A 19,827-nucleotide genomic window follows, 5' to 3' on the forward strand; every position below is an offset into this window, starting at 1 on the left:
GTAGGTATGATGGCATCTACTTCTCTAAATATCAGAACTTTCACTCACATTGCTAAGATTATACTATTGTCCCAATGATAGCTGAGTGACACAACTGTGCATTTCTAAGGGTGAAGGAAGGTTCTGGAAAGAGCTGCATCTACAACAGGGAGTTAATGGCGTTCCTTAGGCTGTAATTGCCCTCTAAGGGGGTAGAAAACCTAGGCAGATCTAAAAATCTGCAATCCTGGGGACTGGAGAGGAATTAGAGCATTGTCTTGAGTTCCTTTTCTCCTTTGCTCTTAATAAAGTTTTAGCATGTTTGCCTATCAAAAGTAGAATATTCTTTGAAAATAAAGGCTTTAATTTAAAAAATAAGCATATGTATACATATACATAAATGTATGCATGTGTATATGTTCTGTGTTGTATATGACATCAATCTCCCCTAACATAAAACATTCCGGAATAATGCTAATCAAAACAGCACATGAGTGGAGGATTAGAAGACTTCAACTGCATGGCTTGTTTGAATCCAGATATTGACTACTTCCTTTTATCAAAAGGACCTATCCTGGATCTGAGCCATTTTAAATTTAGAAGGTTCTAGAAGGTTGGCGTCTAATTCTTTCAACAATCTATATTGAGTATACTCCACATAAAAGTCTATTTGTGACTGATTTTTAAAGGTTTTAGGAACTCCTCATCTCAAACTGAGAAGTCAATACATGCAAACAAAGTATCAGTAGCACATTGCTGCACCACTAAACATTTAATCAAGGCCACTGAAAGCAGTCACAGAGCACAGCATTAGAGTGACTCAAAAATGAAAAATTATAACTTGAATTGGTAATGGCAATGCAAATTTGATCTAAATAGAAGTGAAATCTTATTTTACCAACTCTTTAGAGAGTTGCTCAAAGAAATAAATCATTTATTCTGGGTAGATTTTTGAAATAAATTGTGCTTTGACGGCTACATCATTTGAAGTCAAACTATGGGAATAGGCTCTCAGATGTTCTTTAGGAGCTGCCATTTTAGCTAAATGGCATGAAATGACAATTTGATAGAAATAGGGGGTTATATATATTTATTAATGAACTCAAATTAAAGTTAAATCACAGTATTTACTCAGCTTGTCATAAAGTGAATGCCAAGATGTCAGGATGTAACAAAGACAAAGTATCTCTCATCAAATGAGGTCAGGCGTCATTAACAAGTGACAGCAATCATTAGTGAGTACACAATCTGGAGTATGTTGCAATATGTAGGTGTATGACCAACTGTAAAATGGAATGGCTAGGCTGAATCATTTCCTTAAAAACACTTCTAACCAGTGCCGTCTATGAAGTTATCAGAAGAAATTAAATAACCGCCCTCCCAAAATAGCCAGGATCATAAACTCTATCCAGGAAGATGTATGGTGAGAAATTGAGGTGGTGATTTGAAATTCATGATTTCTGAGATACTTAAGTTATCCAGCAGAAAGAAAATGAACAAACAAATAAAAAACCTCACATCTTGCCTATATGTAGCATCAACTTAATTCTCAGTTCTGTGTGTGTGTATGTGTGTAAGTTGCATGAGTGTGGTTTTAATAAAGAATATTGTTATACAAGCCTGTTTTCCAATAGTCTCATACGCACTTCTTGTATACTGTTAGGGTAGTGTTTTCCTTATCATGGCTTTCGTTGGACACAAGAGGAAAAGTAAACAAACAGATCTAGGTGGTTTTTGCTTTTTTTGTTCTTTGTTTTTCATCATAAGGTTTGAAATCAGAAATCTTTACATGCTATGCAAGTCCTCTACCACTGAGCTACATCCAAAGCTATTTTTTATTACTTTGCTATTTGAGACAAGGTCTCACTAAGAGTGTCTAGACCCCAAACCATAAAATTATTTCTGTTGCTACTTCATAACTGTAATTTTACTACTGTTATGAATTTAATATAAGTATCTGATATGCATGATATTTGATATGTGACCCCTGTGAAAGGGTCATTTGACCCCCAAAAGGGGTTGTAATCCATAGGTTGAGAACTGTTGGCCTAGAGTGACCTTGAACTTTGGAATTTTCCTCCCAGCTTCCTGAGTAGTAGGGATTATAGAAATGAGCTAGCAAACTTGGCTTTCAGCATTTTATTGAGACGGTAAAATAAATCTATGTAGAAAACACAATAAGATTATATGTGTACACAGAAGAAGGAAGATGGGTGGGGGAAATGATTCCAACTCTATGTATTAATAATGGTTTTCCATGCAACGGTTTCATAGGAGAATCAGAATTTTGGAATCACTGGGAGAACTAAGCAGACATTGTTTCTCCACAATAAGCATCATCATGCCATATCACATTCCCTGGGGTCCATAGCAACTGTGTACCCAGAACTCAAGGATGTCCTGGGGGAGGGGGAAGGGAGGGTCATCACACAGACCCTGGAGACAGAGGAACGAGCCTTCACTGTTATTGTCTATCTCTTCACTCCTCTCAAGGGATCAACTTCTTCACAGTCACCCTTTGTTACCCTGCTGAGTCAGTGTAGCTCACATGTAACCAACCAAACTGTAATCTCAAAGGCGTGAGAAAAAATATGAGGTGATATTGCCATGCAAGAGTAAAATTGAATATTGATGAATGGGTGTGTCTGATGCTTGCAGGCTGCGTTCTAGTGCTGTTATTGTAATTATTGTTCCAATAAAGGAACTTAATACAAATTTTACAGAGCTCTGAGGGCATAGCTGATCTTTCCTCTTAAGGCTTATTATACTCCCTGTTTAATTCTACTTACAAGTCTCCTGTTTTAATGAACAGAAAAGAGAGAAAGGGTTTCACAAAAACTAGCAGATTGAAAAGTAATGTAGTAGAGCCACAGGAAGAATGTCAGTTGCTAATTCACAGACAAAACACTAACTTTTTGGAGTAGTCAGCAAGTTCTGAGGAGTGGGACCACAAATATTTATCAAAGTATACGCAGGGCACTGTCACCATGCTTTCACACAATTACGACTCAATTATTAACTAACCACAATACAGTAATATGCTGTGATATGGTAGCTTAGTGTAGATACTGACCTCATCCTGTGCCAACAACATGCAGTTCTTTGTATGCTTCTTTTAAAACTATAATTAATAAATCAAACAAAACGCTAGTATATTAAAATATATCAGAGCAGAAAGTGGTCTCTTTAACACATACATGTGAGTAAGGCTCCTGGGAGCAAAGGCCTGAACATATACTCTATCTGAAGACACAAAGGCACAGAAGGGGTAGATTTAGGAAAAAGAACCTAAGTGAAGAGTTTATACAGAACCACTTGACCTGGACTATGTAAAAAGTAACAGACTAATATTCACTCGGGGACATCAGGGCTATCTCTAGTTAAGTTTAGCAGGGATGGTGATGGTTATCCAGTGAAGAAGAACCTGAAGGTAAGGTTGGACAAATAATAATAAGTTTACGAAAGTGCAAAGACAGCAGCACAAACCTATCACACCAGCTCTCTGGAGGCAGAGGCATAGGGATCAAGAGGTCCCAGGCAGCCTGGACTACATCCCAGACCCTACTGCAAAAAGCCAACATTTGGGGATGTAGCTCAGTGGGAGAGAACTTGTTTAGCGGGCACAAGACTCTGGATTTGATCTCTAACACAGGGAAAAAGCACAGAATTGCTTTTTATCGGTCAGCCATTTATAGGAAACGACCAAAAAACATTTGCAGGAAAACAAAGTTGTCGTTAAAACAATAAAAAATGTAGATGACATGAAAAACGAAGAAAACAATTTTTCATAATTCAGAGAAACAAAAGTGTACTGTCTAGACAAACTTTACCTCCTGAGGAAAGTCAGAAGGGTAAATCAAATTGTTTACATAAAAAAGTGCAAATAATCAATTCCCTCCCCCAAAATTAGCAATCTCTAAAAGACAAGGTAGTGAACTTGTGTTGGTTGTCAAAACAGAGAGCTATGAAAGATAGAGAAAAAGGAATTTGGGAAAAATTTATCAGTACCATAAAGATAGGGTCATCATCTGAAAACCGAGTGGTGTGATTAGAGTGACAGGTAACCCCGAGCAGTCACGATGCAGCTCTCAGTCTCTCCGAGTTAACGCACAGTGTAGAATCTGAGGTGTAGAGCCGGCTCATTCTAAATCAAATCTTGCTAAGGCCTGGGTGGACATACTTTCCTAATGATCATTGTTAAGGTGGAGTCAACCTATACCATTATTTACAAGGTGAGTTTTACATATTTTATAGTAAATTCTATATACTGTTGGCTGTGCCTGATGCTTACATTTGGAAATAAAAGCATATGTAAAATGTAAATATAATTTTATATGTGATAGTGATAGATTCTTCTTGTAGATCTTTATGGATCACTCTGTTTTCCAAAACATGACAGAAATGATTTAAATCTCCTACCTATCCCTGAGAATAGTCCAGAGTTCTCCACCTAGGCAAGCTTCCATCAACATATACAAGTATTTGCTGTCTTTAAATGTCCTGTACAGCCTGTAAACAGTAAACAAGAAAACAAAAGTATGAACATTATATCTTTTAAAACATTTGTTTATTTTAAATTTTGGTGAATTATTTTATTGATATGCACACACATATTATTATGGGCTATAACAAGGTGTTTTATTACATATATGTACTGCTTAATAGTTAAGCCAAGATATTAAGCACATGTACCATGTATTTGTAGTACAAAGTTATAGTGAGGAGGGAGAAATGAGGTCTAGTTCCATTTGCATGGTTAACAATATTGTATTGAATACTTCAAAATAGATGAAAGAGATAATTTGCAATGTCCTTCTCATAAAAGCCAGCACTCAGGTGGCAGTGTTGATTTTATTTTTTTGATTTTTGATTGTTAGTCTTGGTATTTTGTGAAGAGAGTGAAGGGCACTCACATCTACAAGAACTCATTGTCCCCATGGATAATACTTACAGACTATGGGATTAGAAGCTTCTGGTTTGACCTAGCCCTAATGGGTATGTACACATGAGAGTGTCTTGAGGTTCTATCAATTCTTATTTGGCCCGTGTTTCAAGCATGGCCTAGAGCAAGTATATTATATTTTATAAATATACTTTGTAAATAGTCACTTAAATTTACATCTTAACTTTCTGTGAGTATTACTGGTAAATTGACCATAAAAGTTTCTCCAGCATATAAAAACCTTCATTCTCATCTTATTGGTGCTATGAAAATACTGAGGTGGACAGATTAGCTGCCATTTCATAAAAGAAACCTCCTGGGGCTGAGGAGATAGCTCAGGTGGCAAAACACCTGCCAGGTAAACATGAAGATCTGAGTCTGGATCCCCAGCGCCCACATGAAAGCTGGACACGGTTGTACCCATCTATAAGCACGGTGCTGGGAGATTAGAGACAGGTAGAACTCTGGAGCTCAGGACAGCCAGCCCAGTTGAATCAGTGAGCTCCGGGTTCAGTGAGAGACCGTGTCTCAAAAATAAGGTGCAGTGTGGCTGAAGAAGTCACTGGCATCAGTCTCTGGCTTCCACACATGTGCATTCACCTGCACACACCCTCACATGTACGTGTGTATATCTGAACACACACACCACACACACACACCACACACCCACCACACACACACACACACACACACACACACACCACACAGAGAAACAAACAAATTCTTCAGGAAATTTGACATGACAAAAATGAAAGGCTAACCGGTGACGTCTCTTTTGGGAGAAATATCCTTTTTTGAGACTCTGAGGATATGTTCCTCTATAAAAATAAATGTGGAATCAAGCTTTTTTATATTTCAAAAATCAAATACAATTTTCTCAAGTTTTCTTTGTGAACATAAAATAAATACTTTAAGGGTAAGCAGAGCGAAAGCAAGGGCGGCAGCTGATTTGCCATTTGTTAGGGGTGTGCCTTTACCTCACAATGAAGTCAGAATGAGCCCCCTGCATGATCTGCTTCTCCGAGCGGATGTGTTCCTGCTGTCTCGTGTCCACAATGTGGCGTTTCTTGAGAATCTTCATCGCAAATGTTTTGGATTCTTCACTTTTCAACTGGACCTTAAAAGCAGGCAGAAAGGACATATGAGCAAGAACCTACACACTTTGTATGCCAGACTGTACCATTGTCTTGAAATTAAGAGGTGCAGATAGGATATAAATGAATCCCAACTACCACCCAAGTCACACAGGGACTGAGTTTACAAACATAATGTACCACCATCCTCCAATCTTACTGTGCTGGGTCATATGAGGGTCAACTAACTATATCTCAAATTAATTTTGTGCCCATATGAATTGGAAAAAATATATTTCATGTTTCATTTTACTTTATATAATGAGTCAGTATAATACATAGTCTTTATCAAAAACACCTAATTCCTCTTGAATTCTCTTTCATGTGCTGATGGCAAAGTATGATCACATGATCACCTAGGGCTTTATACTCTTCAACGTCCTCATCCACAAACATTTCTAGAGTTAAGTATAGTGATTCACCCTGGTCCCTGCTGGGATTGGAGATGTATATGTCATAACTGTTATTTATTTTCCACTTTACTTTCCAATATTTTCCTGCCTCCAGTTAAAAATATATATATAACAAGGTATTGTTTTTTTCAGATTTTTGAAAACCACTTTTTTTGTCTCCACCATGCTTGATGGCATTAATCTCCTTTGAGCTTAAATCTTAGTCCTTAGTTGTATCCACTGTAGACCAAAGCAATATAGTGAGCTTGTATCTCATGGAGCCCACATGACTCCCTGTGCCTACGCAGGAGGTTGGGATCCTCCACTATCTTATCTCAAATGGGCTGTAGGTATGTGTTTATGCTTACAAGAGAGTCACCCAAGAGACTCATAAGTCAAGGAAGAGCCATGATGAAGCTAATCTGTTAACAGTAGTCAAGGGAGCTATCACTGAGTGTTCTCTAGCAGTGGAACACCACGGCATTGCTCACCAGTAACATTATTTAGACCCAAAGAAAGCTTCGGAGAAATAACATAGCAAACCTTGGCTGAAGCATAGCTTGTTCCTTCTTGTGTTTTGAATTCTTTATGGTGATCTTTTATTTGTACTAAAATGTTATTTGTATGCTAATAAATAAAGTTGCCCTGGGGGTTAGAGCTATTAGCAAGCCATAGGAAAGCTGGGCGGTGGTGGTGCATGCCTTTAATCCCAGCACTTGGTAGGAAGAGCTAGGTAGATCTCTGTGTGTTCAAGGCTACAGCCAGTATTGGAGACACACGCCTTTAATCTCAATACCAACCATAGAAGACCTGGAGGTCTGTACAGACAGGCAGTGATGAGGTGGTCATGTGGTTGGGTTTACAATCAATGAGAAGGCAGAACAGAAAGTCTTTATAAAGACAGAAACACAGGAAGTAGGTCTCTTTCGGAGAGGTAGGACCACCACGAGAGGAAGGGTAAGGTTTTTAGCTCTTAGCTCTGACCTCTTGGCTTTCTTCTTTGCATTGGTTCTGTGTTTATTTAATAAGACAACTGGTTACTTCTACAATCATTTGCTGTTTCATCTGCAAGGTTACTGAGGGTGTTTTATTTGTTTATTTGTTTGTTTTTTCAAGATAGGATATCTCTGTGTAGTCCTGGTTGTTCTGGACCTCGATCTGTAGACCAGGATGGCATAGAACTCACAGAGATATGCCTGCCTCTGCCTCCTGAGTACTGAGATTAAAGTACTTGTTGGGTTAGTGGTGGTGGTGTTAGTAAATTCTTAAGCGTCTTGTGTGCTCACAATGTTCAGACTGAGTTCAGTCTGAGAGGAGTTAATATGTTAGGAGGAAATGAGAGGACACATCAGACAGTAGAGTTGGCATTTGGTGTCAATCTACATGACGAGTTAAAAGGAAAAAGAGAATAATGTGAAAATGTCTGTAACAGCCAAAGACCCTCTAGTTTGTCTGTCTGTGAAACTCCTTAAGATGATAGATTAGTATGATACATGTTAATTCAGTTGTAGTTCATAATAAATACAAATGTGGAAACTCACTTCTAAAAGGAAAGTAGACGGACTAAGAATATAGAGTGACAAATGAGCTGTTGTGAGAATAACAAAACTCTGGAGGGAATGAGCATTCCAAAGGGAAGGAAAATGTACTCTTACCCAGATAACAAAGAGAATCCTATGCTGCTCAGATGTCTAAGTTAGACACTGTTCTCTTTAGACATCACTTCTGCACAGGGTAGGAAAAGAGATCAGCATTTGGAACCACAGGTCTTGTTTTGATTCTGCCCCTTCTTGGTCTCTTTGACTCTTGGGCTAGTTGCTTAATTGCTGCAAGCCCTAATTCTTGCCAAAGACAATAGCAGCAACTGCCTTAGAATCATCATGATTCTAAGGGAGCTGGTATCAATGACTTGGCATTCTTGATTGTCTTTCCACTAGTCTTTCTGTCCTGCATGGTAGTTTATAGCAAGTAGGGACAATCAAGTGTTGCTTTAGAAAATTCTTCCTTTTCACAGAAGCAAACTTGTCACAAGTGGATTCAGTATAACTAATCAGGTAAACTGGTAAAATCAAAGGCAAACTGTACACACACACACACACACACACACACACACACACACACACACACACACGTGTTGTCTAAGTTCACTGAACTACCAACTGGCAGAACTGGGTTCATATTTAGGATATTTGGAGCCAAGCTACTCTAAGTATGCATGGATTTCCTTCAGCTGGATATAAAACAAAATGAAAGTATAATGATGGATGTTCACAAATATGAGTTTAGTGGAATAGGCTAAATTTAGACTCGATGTGAAAAATTGAACCATGTATTTACTGGCTTGTATTTTCACTATTCTAAGTGGGTGATTATGACCATCAAATAGGACTAATCAAAGCCTTGTTGCATAAGGTGGTGAGATGGCCCATCAGGTGAAGGCGCTTGCTGCCAAACCTGACCATTTGAGTTCTGTACTTGGAAACTACATGGTGGAAGAAGGGAACTGACTCCTGCAAACTGTCCTCTGATTTCTAGACATGAGCAATGGCATGTTGACCCTTCCACATACACACATGTATACACACAAACTAAAAATAAATAAATGTGTGAAAAAGAAAAGAAAAAAAACCCTGTGTTATTCCCCTAGTCATTTAGTGTGTTATCTAGGGTCTGGGACACCTGATTGCTTGAGTCATACAAGAAGCCAAAGTGGGTAGGAAGTGGTCAGTGGAAATGGAGAGGTCAACTTCATGAGAGGTGTATTGAATTTCAGCATCTTTTCTTTGAAGACCTTTTATTTTTAATAATATGTGTGTGTTTGGGCCTGTGCGTGTGAGTGTGGGTGCCCATGGAAGCCATGCAAAGGACAAAGGTGTCTGATACCTTGGAGCTGAAGTTACAGGTGGTTGTAAGCCACAACTAACGTGAGTGGTAGGAACTGGAACTGAGGTCCTCTGCAAGAGCGGTATGTGCTATGTGCGACTCAACTGCTGAGCTATCTGTTCAGCCCTGAATTCTGGTGTCTTAACCTTGGAAGTCAGAGTTCCCAATAACTACCAGAGTGAGCTAACTCAACACAGAGAGTCTCCTGCTCAGGTTAATTCCCTGAACAACACCTAACTAATGTGTTCATCAGAACCCCGCTGACAAACCTACAATGTTCCAAAGATCGTTCATGGATCTTTAAGTCAACATTGTTCCTATTGGAAAAATCAGAAACAGTCTCAATGTCTGTCAGTAAGAACTTGGGAAAAATAAATTATACAATGTCTATGTAATACAGCTCTAAAATTTATGCTAGAATAATAATTAAAATATATGGATAAATAGTATTAGTTATAGGGCAGTATGTATTTTATGAGTCTATGGTATATCTGCACATGAGCATATGCCTAATACCTATATCTAAAACAGATTTATGAAAGGACAATCTGAAGGTCATTAACATGTTCATAATAATTTTTCTTCTATGTATAATTTTAGTAATACTTTCTTACTTTTGAGTTGCTTAATATTTACAGAATTCATGTATTTTACTTTTATGAGGAATAGAAATTAAACCTTAGTGGTGGAAATTATCTACAAATTTTCTAAGAGCTGGGAATATACCTCAGTGGTAGTATGCTTGCCTAACATTTGTCATTCCTCGGGTTCAGTTTCCAGCTAATTTAAGATCCTTTTTAATTATAATAGCTATTTGATATTATTGAATGATATACTCAATGTAATCTTGGTCCTATTAGAATTCCACAAATACAGTAAGAAATAATATATTGTACAACCATGTACCCTGTAAATTTATGCAAGTTTTGAACAATTGCATGCTATTCATTGCTTTAAGGATTTGCTATAATTTCATTTTTTCAGTCTGAACTTACAAAATGAGGTTTAGCAATTTCTATTTGGTAAGCCTAAGGCAGTATGTTTAATATGGGTTATATTTAGTACACAAAAGTTTTAAATCAAAGTTAGAATTTTGCCTTCATTTCCTCTGTGCTGATTAGTTATATTGAGTACACTTGTGAAAATTTGAAATGCTGATGCTCATGTTGATGATGGTAATGATTTTTATTATCTAGTAGCGAATTCACTACAAGAAAGAATTAGTGTTACATTCAGACAGAAGTGGGCAAAATGAAGAAAGGAATATGTATTTATATATGTCCTTCCTTTTGCCTAAGCCTCCTCTCTGCCCCAGTTGGCCAAGCCTGTTCACGGGTTTGTGACTAACCTAACCTGGACAGAGAGAGGAGGTATGCACTGGCTGAGGGTGGCTAGTCTGATATTTTACCACCTTTGCTTGAATCTCAACTGTGTTTCGGAATCTGATCTGGTAGATCTTCAAATTCTTTCTGTTCTTTTCTCATCTCTGTAATAGGTGCAATTCACAAAGGGTAACCTTGGAAATAATATAAGACTGCCTGGAATAGAGTTACCATTTGGTGACTATTAACTGTGCCTGTCTTTATGTATACCTTAGTTTAATGGGTTCTTTTGGTCCAAGCACTCAGCATATGCTCTCCTACAGACGAGTGCCACACTGAAGCAGGATAGAAGGGCAAGGAAAACCTTGAGCACATGTGGAAGGAGAGGTATGCCTCACCCTGGAATCTGACCGCAGCCTCCCACCAGCTGAGAAACAAGAATTCCAACACAATGCACAATGTCTGCTGTAAAAGTTATCAACATAGAAATAACATTCCTTTCACATATATAATTTATGTTGAAAGAGCAACAAGCCAAGCTTGAGTCCTAAATGTATACGATCCTGAGTAGGGCTTCATTTCTTTCCTTGGACATTTTCTGGGAGTCTCAAACAAGCCTAAACCTTTGTTTACACTAAAAAAAAAAAAAATCTTAATTTCTCCTGAAACCCTTATGATGCAAGATCAGCTGTAATCCTATCCAGTGTATAGGAACTACTATGAGATCTGACTTAGGTTTCTTAGTAACCCTTTGAAGATGATAGCTACAAAATCCACCAGTATCCTATGTGTGATCATTCGAGAGACAATGGGGAAGAAACCTCCTTTGAGAAGCCCATCCTCGCACTTGGGTATGCTTTGTTCTTTCCCTGACCATCAGCCTTGCTCTTAATCGGCACACTTAGCATCCAGATTGAGATATTGTTGCTAAATCCCTGTGCTTCATAACTTGATAGTCTTTGAATCCTTTTCTGTGCTGAAGCCAATAATTTAGTCCTACATCACTGGGTCAGAACCCTGAGAGATAAAGGAATGTCTCAGTCTCTGAGGTGGCAGCAGAGAGCTGTGTCTCTGGGTGTGTGGCCTTGATAATACCACAAACTGAATGTTACTTGTGGCTGTTCCTATTCTTGCCCCAGTCCGCCTCAGTGCTACTAAGAAGTAAAAGTCAACAAGTAAAGAAGTTGAGAAAGAACTTGAAGATCATTGATGCTTAAACCACAGTGACTAGTCTTTAAGTTCCTGGGAAGTTTAAGTCCTGAAGAAAATATGGACAGCTAATCCACTTCATACAAACAATAGCTAAGAACTGTGGCAATGAATGACTTCAGACAGAGAAAAAGGCTTTGATGTCTGAAGTAATAGCAGTATAATTTAAGGGAACAGGAGCAGGTCATTGGAAGGGGTGACGGTGAGCACACAGCGTGTGTATTGACTCAGTTACAAATAAAAAGGACTTAGTTTCAACTACATTCAGTCATAACTTAATAATTTCCAAAGGACAAAGAATTTTATGAAAACTTTCTAGAAACTAAAACAGGGCTGTCGAGGCACAGGCATCTTAAGTGTAACGGCTCCAACACGGGAATGAAAAAAAATTTTTTTTTCTTTAAGAAAATAGCACAAAATTTTAAACAAGTAACATGTAGTTTATGGTAGAACATAGAAGTTTTTTTTTTTTAATTGGCTTTCTTTAATCGGGGAGGAAGTGTATTTATAAATAAACTAGGAACATTTTTTGCAATATTCTGATTTAAGTAAATCACATTTATTACAAATTGAGATGACTTAATGAATTTATAGTAATAAACTTTTTCTACAATAATAAGAAAAGCAAGCCCAAATACCTATACTGAGAGCAAACTAGCCCCTCCCAGCAGATTAAATATGCCAACTGCCACAGTGTTCCACTCCATACCATTCCCAGTTAGTCCTCAAGACAGAAGCATGGACGTGATCTAAATGCATTAAGAAACCATCAACAACTGGGAATACCAGTAAACAAACCATCAGACCATAAATATACAAACATCAGGTTTTTTCACCACCATTGTCCAATATCCCCTGGTAAACACTTCCCAGGCCAATCAGACACTGGCCACAGAGCACCTACTCAAGAAACAATGTAAGCATCATGCTGTAGGTGAGTTCCGAACATGGCTACAGTGGCATTCAGGGACATTAGAAACTTATCCTAAATGAAAGAGGGAAGGAATTACTGTACGTTGAACAACCTGGAATTTATGTCATTCAATAGGATTTATAATCATATACATAGAGAACAAGAGCATTGAGTGTAATTCAGAGTTGTAGTGTAAGAAACTGTGTACCAGGAAAGTTAAGACTTAAGGTAGAGTAGATGCATGGCTGACTAGAGCTGGGGATGGAAAGCGGGGTGTGGAGCTCTTTTTGAAAAACAGAAATGTTCTTTGAATTACATGAGCACAGGAGAAAAAGTTGAGGTATCCACATTGTCCCTTAATAGTGCTGTTTAAGACTTTTAAAAGGGGAAAAATTAGTAAAATTACATACCTATAATTTCTATTTGATTTGATTATGATACAGCTATCCATTCAGCTTATATTTTAGAGAATTATGTGATAGGAAGGCACTGCCTTAGGTGCCTATCCTTTTACCTTCAATAATATATCAAGACATTAGCTGGGGCAGTGGTGGCACACACCTTTAATCCCAGCACTTGGGAGGCAGAGCAGGTGGATCTCTGTGAGTTTGAGGCCAGCGTGGTCTACAGAGCGAGTTCCAGGACAGCGCCAAAGCTACACAGAGAAACCCAAAAATATATTTCTTTTTGTAATTTAGAAAAGGGATTATGAGTGAGTTTAAGTAGAATATATATAATTGTGAATTAATTATAATTATAAATGATCTAGTCAAATAGTAGTTCGTTGTCAGCACTTTTAATTTTTTTTTACTTATTCTAATGTAATAATTTTATTCATTTTTTGAAGATAATTTCACACAAGGCATTTTGATCTTGTTGATTTTATTCCCATCCCTCCCTCCCAATTCTTCTCAGATCTACTCCATCAATTTTAAAAATATTATATGAATATAAAAAGCACATTTCCCTGCAATTCCATATGACCTCTTATAGTCTCTATTCTGTACTATGAAATGGGAATAAAGGCAAACTTGCAGAGGCTGTAAGAATGAATCAGATAAAATATGCCAGCCTCAATATGAGGGTTTGTGCCTCATCTTATTGCATCTTGTTATGTTGTGCTCTGTTGATATCCCTGGGAGGTCTGCTCTTTTTATGAAGGGAAATGGAGGAACAGTGGATTTGGGGCAGAGGGGAGGTGTAGTAGGGGACTGGGAAGAGTGGAGGGAGGGGAGACTGCGGTTGAGATGTACTGTATGAGAGAAGGATAAATACAAGGAAAAAAATCACTCAACATTTCAAAAGTGCTGCATAAAACTTGTCACTACTAACAGAATTTCTAACATATATGGGCATGTTATGAAAATGGCTATCTGTAAATATATTTTAGTATTATGATTTACATTTAAGTCCATTTCCAAAGTTCTATCATGAATGAAAAAAATAGTAAGCATTCGCAAAGTGTGTGCAAATTTAAAGAAGTTTTACTTTCATAGGGAAGGGAAAAAACTTTATGACAATGATTTGAATCAGTTTGGACTTGGCAACACCATGTCCTCATGCCCAGGTAGGGCATATTTGCTACAGCCATGAAAAAAAATAACGTGACTGAAGCACCCAGAAAGCTTCCATTATATAAATTAACACTGATTTCTTCACCATTTCTGCTAATTCTATTAACCCAATTAGTGATCATTATAAACTCTCTATTTCCATCTCAATGTATTTAAAAGCTGACTGTCCTTAAGAAGTTATATCCAATTAAAATGACAATATTCTTTTTGTCACAATTACTTTCTTTGTGTCAGTATAATGTTTAGGTAAGGCTGTTTGCTAAAATATGCAAAATATAAATTATCATTCATTAAATATAACATTTATATTCTATAATAAATGTGCTAAAAGCAACTTTCACTGCTTTTGAGTGACTTATTTTCCTTCATCAATCAATAAAGTTTTCTCTTCCTTACCAAAGACTTTGATTTCTATAGATAACCTCACAAATACAAAGAAATGCTAGGTGTGTCAGTTTCAACAACTTCTCTACACAGTTTTAAACCAAATTCTTAACCATTTCTCACATTGTTCAACTCATTCTTTTTTTTTTTTTTTTTTTTTTTTTTTTTTTTTTTTTTTCTTTTACTTCTAGATCATTTCTCATCTATTGTGTTCAACTCATTCTTATACTCAAAGTATACTTACAACCTAGGATCTCATCTAGGTGGAGCTGAGCATCAAATACTGACAGTTCAGCTTCTTTCACTTGCTGTCTTTGAATGTTGAAAATGAGTTGAAATGGAAAAGAGAAAATCTCATATTGTAAAATCCAACTATCTTCCTTATGTGTGCAAAGGGTTTGCATTCTAGTCATACTTCTGAAACACAAGGCCTGTGCATTTTTGCAGTTTTAATCATTATATACTATAAAACTTGTAATCAAATCGGCTTTCAGCCATCGATCTGACCCCAATCAGATCTTGTTTTTTTCAATGTAATGCCTCATATTTACTCTTTTGGACATTTAAAAAAATAGAAAAATCTCTTCCTGCTGCTTTCATGTTTCATTAAGTATTTACATGATTTTATATAAATACAAATGAACTCAAGTGTAGTTGAGTCAATTCAACAAGTATTAACTGGTATTGGCTTAATCTATGAACTGCTCTGTGCATGTGCACGTCAAATTTAAAGTTGTAGGACATTGCTTTAACTTCTTTGAAATCTTTTCATACAGAAATGATCTCTTCACTTTCAAAATGAATTTACAAGGCAGCTGGCAGAAGTTAAGAATTAAACATAAAGCTATCTAAGTGGCAGATGACACCCGTGCACTGACTGTTAAATCTCCAGGGAATACACTGGCATAGTTGGATCGCAGGTATTACGAGAGGTGGATGATGGTGGAGAAATAATCACAGCAAAGTAAATAGGAAACTTTACAGAGATTAAAAGGAGACAGGGTCCAGGGTCTATTCCAAAGGAATTACTTCCAGCTGGGGTGCTTATCCAGGTGAGAGAAAACACAGTTTCAGAGGGCCAGAACCCTTGCTTAAGACGAGTCTCAGAAAATCGGGACTATACTTTCAGTAACAGACTTTGAAAGAGAATGAGGGAGAGGGGAGGGGAAAATAGAGCTAAAGGGAGAAAGGGAGAAGGGGAAAGACAGGGGTGGAGGAGGGAGGAGAGGAGAAAGAGTGGGGAGGAGAGAGAGAGGAAGAGGAGGAGGAGGACAAGAGGAGAGAAAATGGTGAGCACAAAAGCTGTTCATGACAAATCACAGAGAAAGAGGAGGTGTAAGGAAAACCTGCTCTTCTCAACAATCAACAGGATCTGCGAGATCCCTGTTAGAGAGCCCTGCTGGGTCAGTGGTGATTCTAGAGGTGAAGTTCCTCCGGCGCTGCCCACTCATTTGTCACAGAACTATACTCTGCTATTTGGCTGGTAGAATACCTTGGATGGGGGGTGGGGGACAACTTTGAGTGAGAAACCTACAGAGCTCAGGTATGTGGAAGTCTGAATGACGGTTGGAGTGGACCAAGTGGACACAGGCTTTGCACAGGTGCTCTGCACAGTGACATGCTGCTCCAAGGCAGGCATCCACCATGTGTGCCCCCTCAGGGACCGTAGAGATGCAGCTGGCACTAGCACCAGGGCAGGAACTTCAAACAAGCTCTGCGCTCCCACACAAATATTTCTTTTCTTCATGTTTATACTTTCCTTATTCACCGCTAATGCCAATGCAGTAGAGCTGATTTGTCCTCCTCTTTCCTGTCTTACTTTTTAACAGACCTCTCCAGGCTGGAGTTTAGGACCCCCTGCTTCTGTTTTAAGTTGTCCAATTTCACTTCTTTGCTTCTTCCTTTTCGTTCTCCCTTAGCCTGAGCTACCTTCATGCGTCTTGTTATTTCCCCTTCTATTTGCTGCCCTCCCTTCTGTATTTTCTCCATCACACCAGTACTAATTTCTGACTTTTCTCTATTTATTTTATTCCTGTTCTACCATTAGTAACACATCATACCATACCATCCTTGCTCCTTTATCTTCCCCAAGACTACTGGATTTAAAGGTGTTGTTTTAAAAATAGTTTATTATTATATTGTCATGGTAGGTCTATCCATAGATTGTGGCTGCTTCCGCAGAGAGTATTTTATTCTTGGACTGGTACTGAGAACCAAGCCTCATTCCCTGAGACCACTGAGCGTAACAACCGAGTTCTAGGAACAGTCTTGCAGACAAATGAAAACCCAATCCTACTAAGCAATAGGACCTATAAGCAAGTCTTACTAGAACACTGAAAAATACTTCCATGGAAATGATACAGGTGATTAAAAAATCAAGCAATGACATAAATCTTGGTAGACAAGTCCTAATGCAGAAATAGAAGAAATGGGAAAAAATCAATGTAGCATGATTCTTCCAAAATTGTTAATACCACAGTAATTACAATTTTTTTGGGTAGGAAATTAGAAGAAACCAAAATAATTCAAGTCAACACTCATAAGTTCAATAAAATAAGTAGGACTCAAATTCCTAAATGAATCCAAATAGAACACATAATGTTCAATGAAAAAAAGGAAGTCAATATAGAGTATGAAACTGGAATTCAATAAAAAGAGTTATTTTAAACATTCAAATATTGAAAATGAAAAGTTAAATAAGTCAAATAACTCTATGGAATGCTTCATCAGTGGAATGGAGTGGAAGAAAATATACAAGCTTGAATATAATGAGGACAAATTATAACATCCAGAAAATGACAGAGATACATTAATAAGAAAGTATGAATGGGACAGAAGACATCTATATGACATTATTTATTTATATTTATAAACCATGTTTATAGAAGAAGAAGTACAAGCTAAAGAACTAGAAAACATATTCAATAACATCACAGCAGGAAATTCTCTAAGTCCAGTGAAAGAGATGTGGGAGGGATTTATAATACCAAATAGACAAGACCCCCACCAAAAAATCTTCTCATGTCATATTACAGTTAAACTATACAGAACTAAGAAAGAATATTGAAGGCCACAGAGAGAAACATCAGATATACGGAAAGAAAAATGTGCCATCATAACAAATAAAAGACTGAAAAACATCTGGTAGCAGTGGAAACAACTGGAAATCCACACAAAGAGAAACTACAGAGCTGCACACAAACTTACAGCGCTGTATAACACACTATTGAATGAATGATTCATTGAAGTAAATCAGCAGGAGAACTAAAACATTCTTCTAAGTGAATGAAATTGAAAACAGAACATGTAACTGCTGTGAGGGAAGTTACAGTTATAAAGGCCTATCTTAAAAAAATCAAGTCGTCTCAAGGGATTTCATGGTTCACCTTCATGATACCCCCAAATCAGGAGACAGAAAGAAAGAATGATGACCACGGCAGAAATTGATTAAATGGAAACACTAAGAACAATACAAAGAACTAATGATACAAAGAGCTCATTCTTTGCAAAGGTAAAATAAGACTTACAAACCCTTATCCAAACTAAACCAAAGAAAGAGAGAAAAGAACCAAATTAATGAAATTATAGATGGAGTGTTATTAGAGAATACTTTGAAAATCAGGTTCTAATAAGCATGAAGACCTCCGCAAAATAAACCATGAGGGCATGAACAAATTAAACAGATTTATAGCAAGCAGTAAGATTGAAGCCATAATAAAGAGTATCCCCACTTCAAAAAACAAACAAACAAAAAGACCCAAATGGATTCATGACTGAATTCCACCAGACCTTAAGAAAATCTGACATCAGTGCTGCACAGACTACTATATAAAACATACAGGGAGGAACATTGTAAAACTCATTTTTTAAAGTCACTATTATACTCTTATCAAAACCAGGTAAGAGGCCACCAAGAGAGAAACAGAGAGGGGGGAGGGAAAGGGAGAAAGATGGGAAAAAAGAGAGGCATATTTGGAGAGGACAGGAAGAGGGGTGAAAGAGAAAAAAGAGAGAGGAGGTTGGGGAGAGAATGGAGAGAAGGAAGGAGAGAGAGACAGAGACAGAGAGAATATTTATTATAGAGCAATTGTCATGTCAAACATGGAAGCAAAATTCTTATGGACTGAATTCAACTTTACATCAAAAGATCACTAACCAGAACCAAAAGTGTTACATTAGCTTACAAGGATGGTTCAACATTGTAAATCCAAAATTGTAAAACAACACATTAATAGTCTCAAACACAGAAACCATGTGAGCATCACAATAGATGCAGAAAAGACCTTTGATAAAAGCAAACGTTCTTTTATAACAAAAATCTTGAGTTAAATATTGAATAGAAAGAACATATCTTTTGTTTTGTTTTGTTTTTTGACACAAGTTTTCTCTGTGTAGTTTTGGTGCCTGTCCTGGATCTTGCTCTGTAGACCAGGCTGGCCTCGAACTCACAGAGATCTGCCTGGCTCTGCCTACTGAGTACTGGGATTCAAGGCATGTGCCACCACGGCCTGGCGAAAGAACATATCTTAACACAATGAAGGCAGTGCATAAAACCCCTGTAATAGCATTTCACTAAAATCAGGAACAAGACAAGAATGTCCACTTTCTCTCACTCAGTTCAATTATTGAAGACTTAAATAGAGCAATAAGGATGGAAAATGTAAGTGAGATATACATAGGAAAAGAAGTCAAATGGTCCTTATTACAGATAACACAATCCTGTACAGGAGACCCTAATGACCCACTAGAACGATGAACACTTTCTGAAAAGAGGCAGATACAGAACTAGTGCACCAGTCAGCAGCCTTCCTATGTATCAATAAACATGTTGAGAAAGACACCAGACAAATAATTCCATTCACAGGGCTTTCAAAAAGATAGGCCAGAGAAAACTTAGCCAAGGAAGAATTAATGGATATTGGGTAGCCAAGTCCCAAGAGATAGGTCTACATCACAGTTCCTGAATCTATGGCTTGGGAAACATTGCTGAAGATAGGGCTATAAAGATTGTAAGAGCCAAAATACCAGGAAGTCAGCTGTGAAACAGTCGCTCCTAGAAATAGTGACTAAATGGGACTGGAGCAATGGCAATATCA

The 19,827-nt window shown here is 37.6% G+C and overlaps 1 protein-coding gene across 1 annotated transcript in view; it reads right to left on the reverse strand.

Annotated features, from left to right (window-relative positions):
• The window catches only part of Prkg1 (protein kinase cGMP-dependent 1), a 1,109,494-nt gene that overhangs the window by 21,465 nt on the left and 1,068,202 nt on the right, over positions 1-19,827 (reverse strand). Inside the window, 2 exon segments of the mRNA XM_028895018.2 lie at positions 4,399-4,488; positions 5,899-6,038. Coding sequence (XP_028750851.1) covers positions 4,399-4,488; positions 5,899-6,038 — 230 coding nt within the window.

Source organism: Peromyscus leucopus, chromosome 1 (genome assembly GCF_004664715.2).
Source record: "Peromyscus leucopus breed LL Stock chromosome 1, UCI_PerLeu_2.1, whole genome shotgun sequence".
NCBI classification, from domain to species: domain Eukaryota; kingdom Metazoa; phylum Chordata; class Mammalia; order Rodentia; family Cricetidae; genus Peromyscus; species Peromyscus leucopus.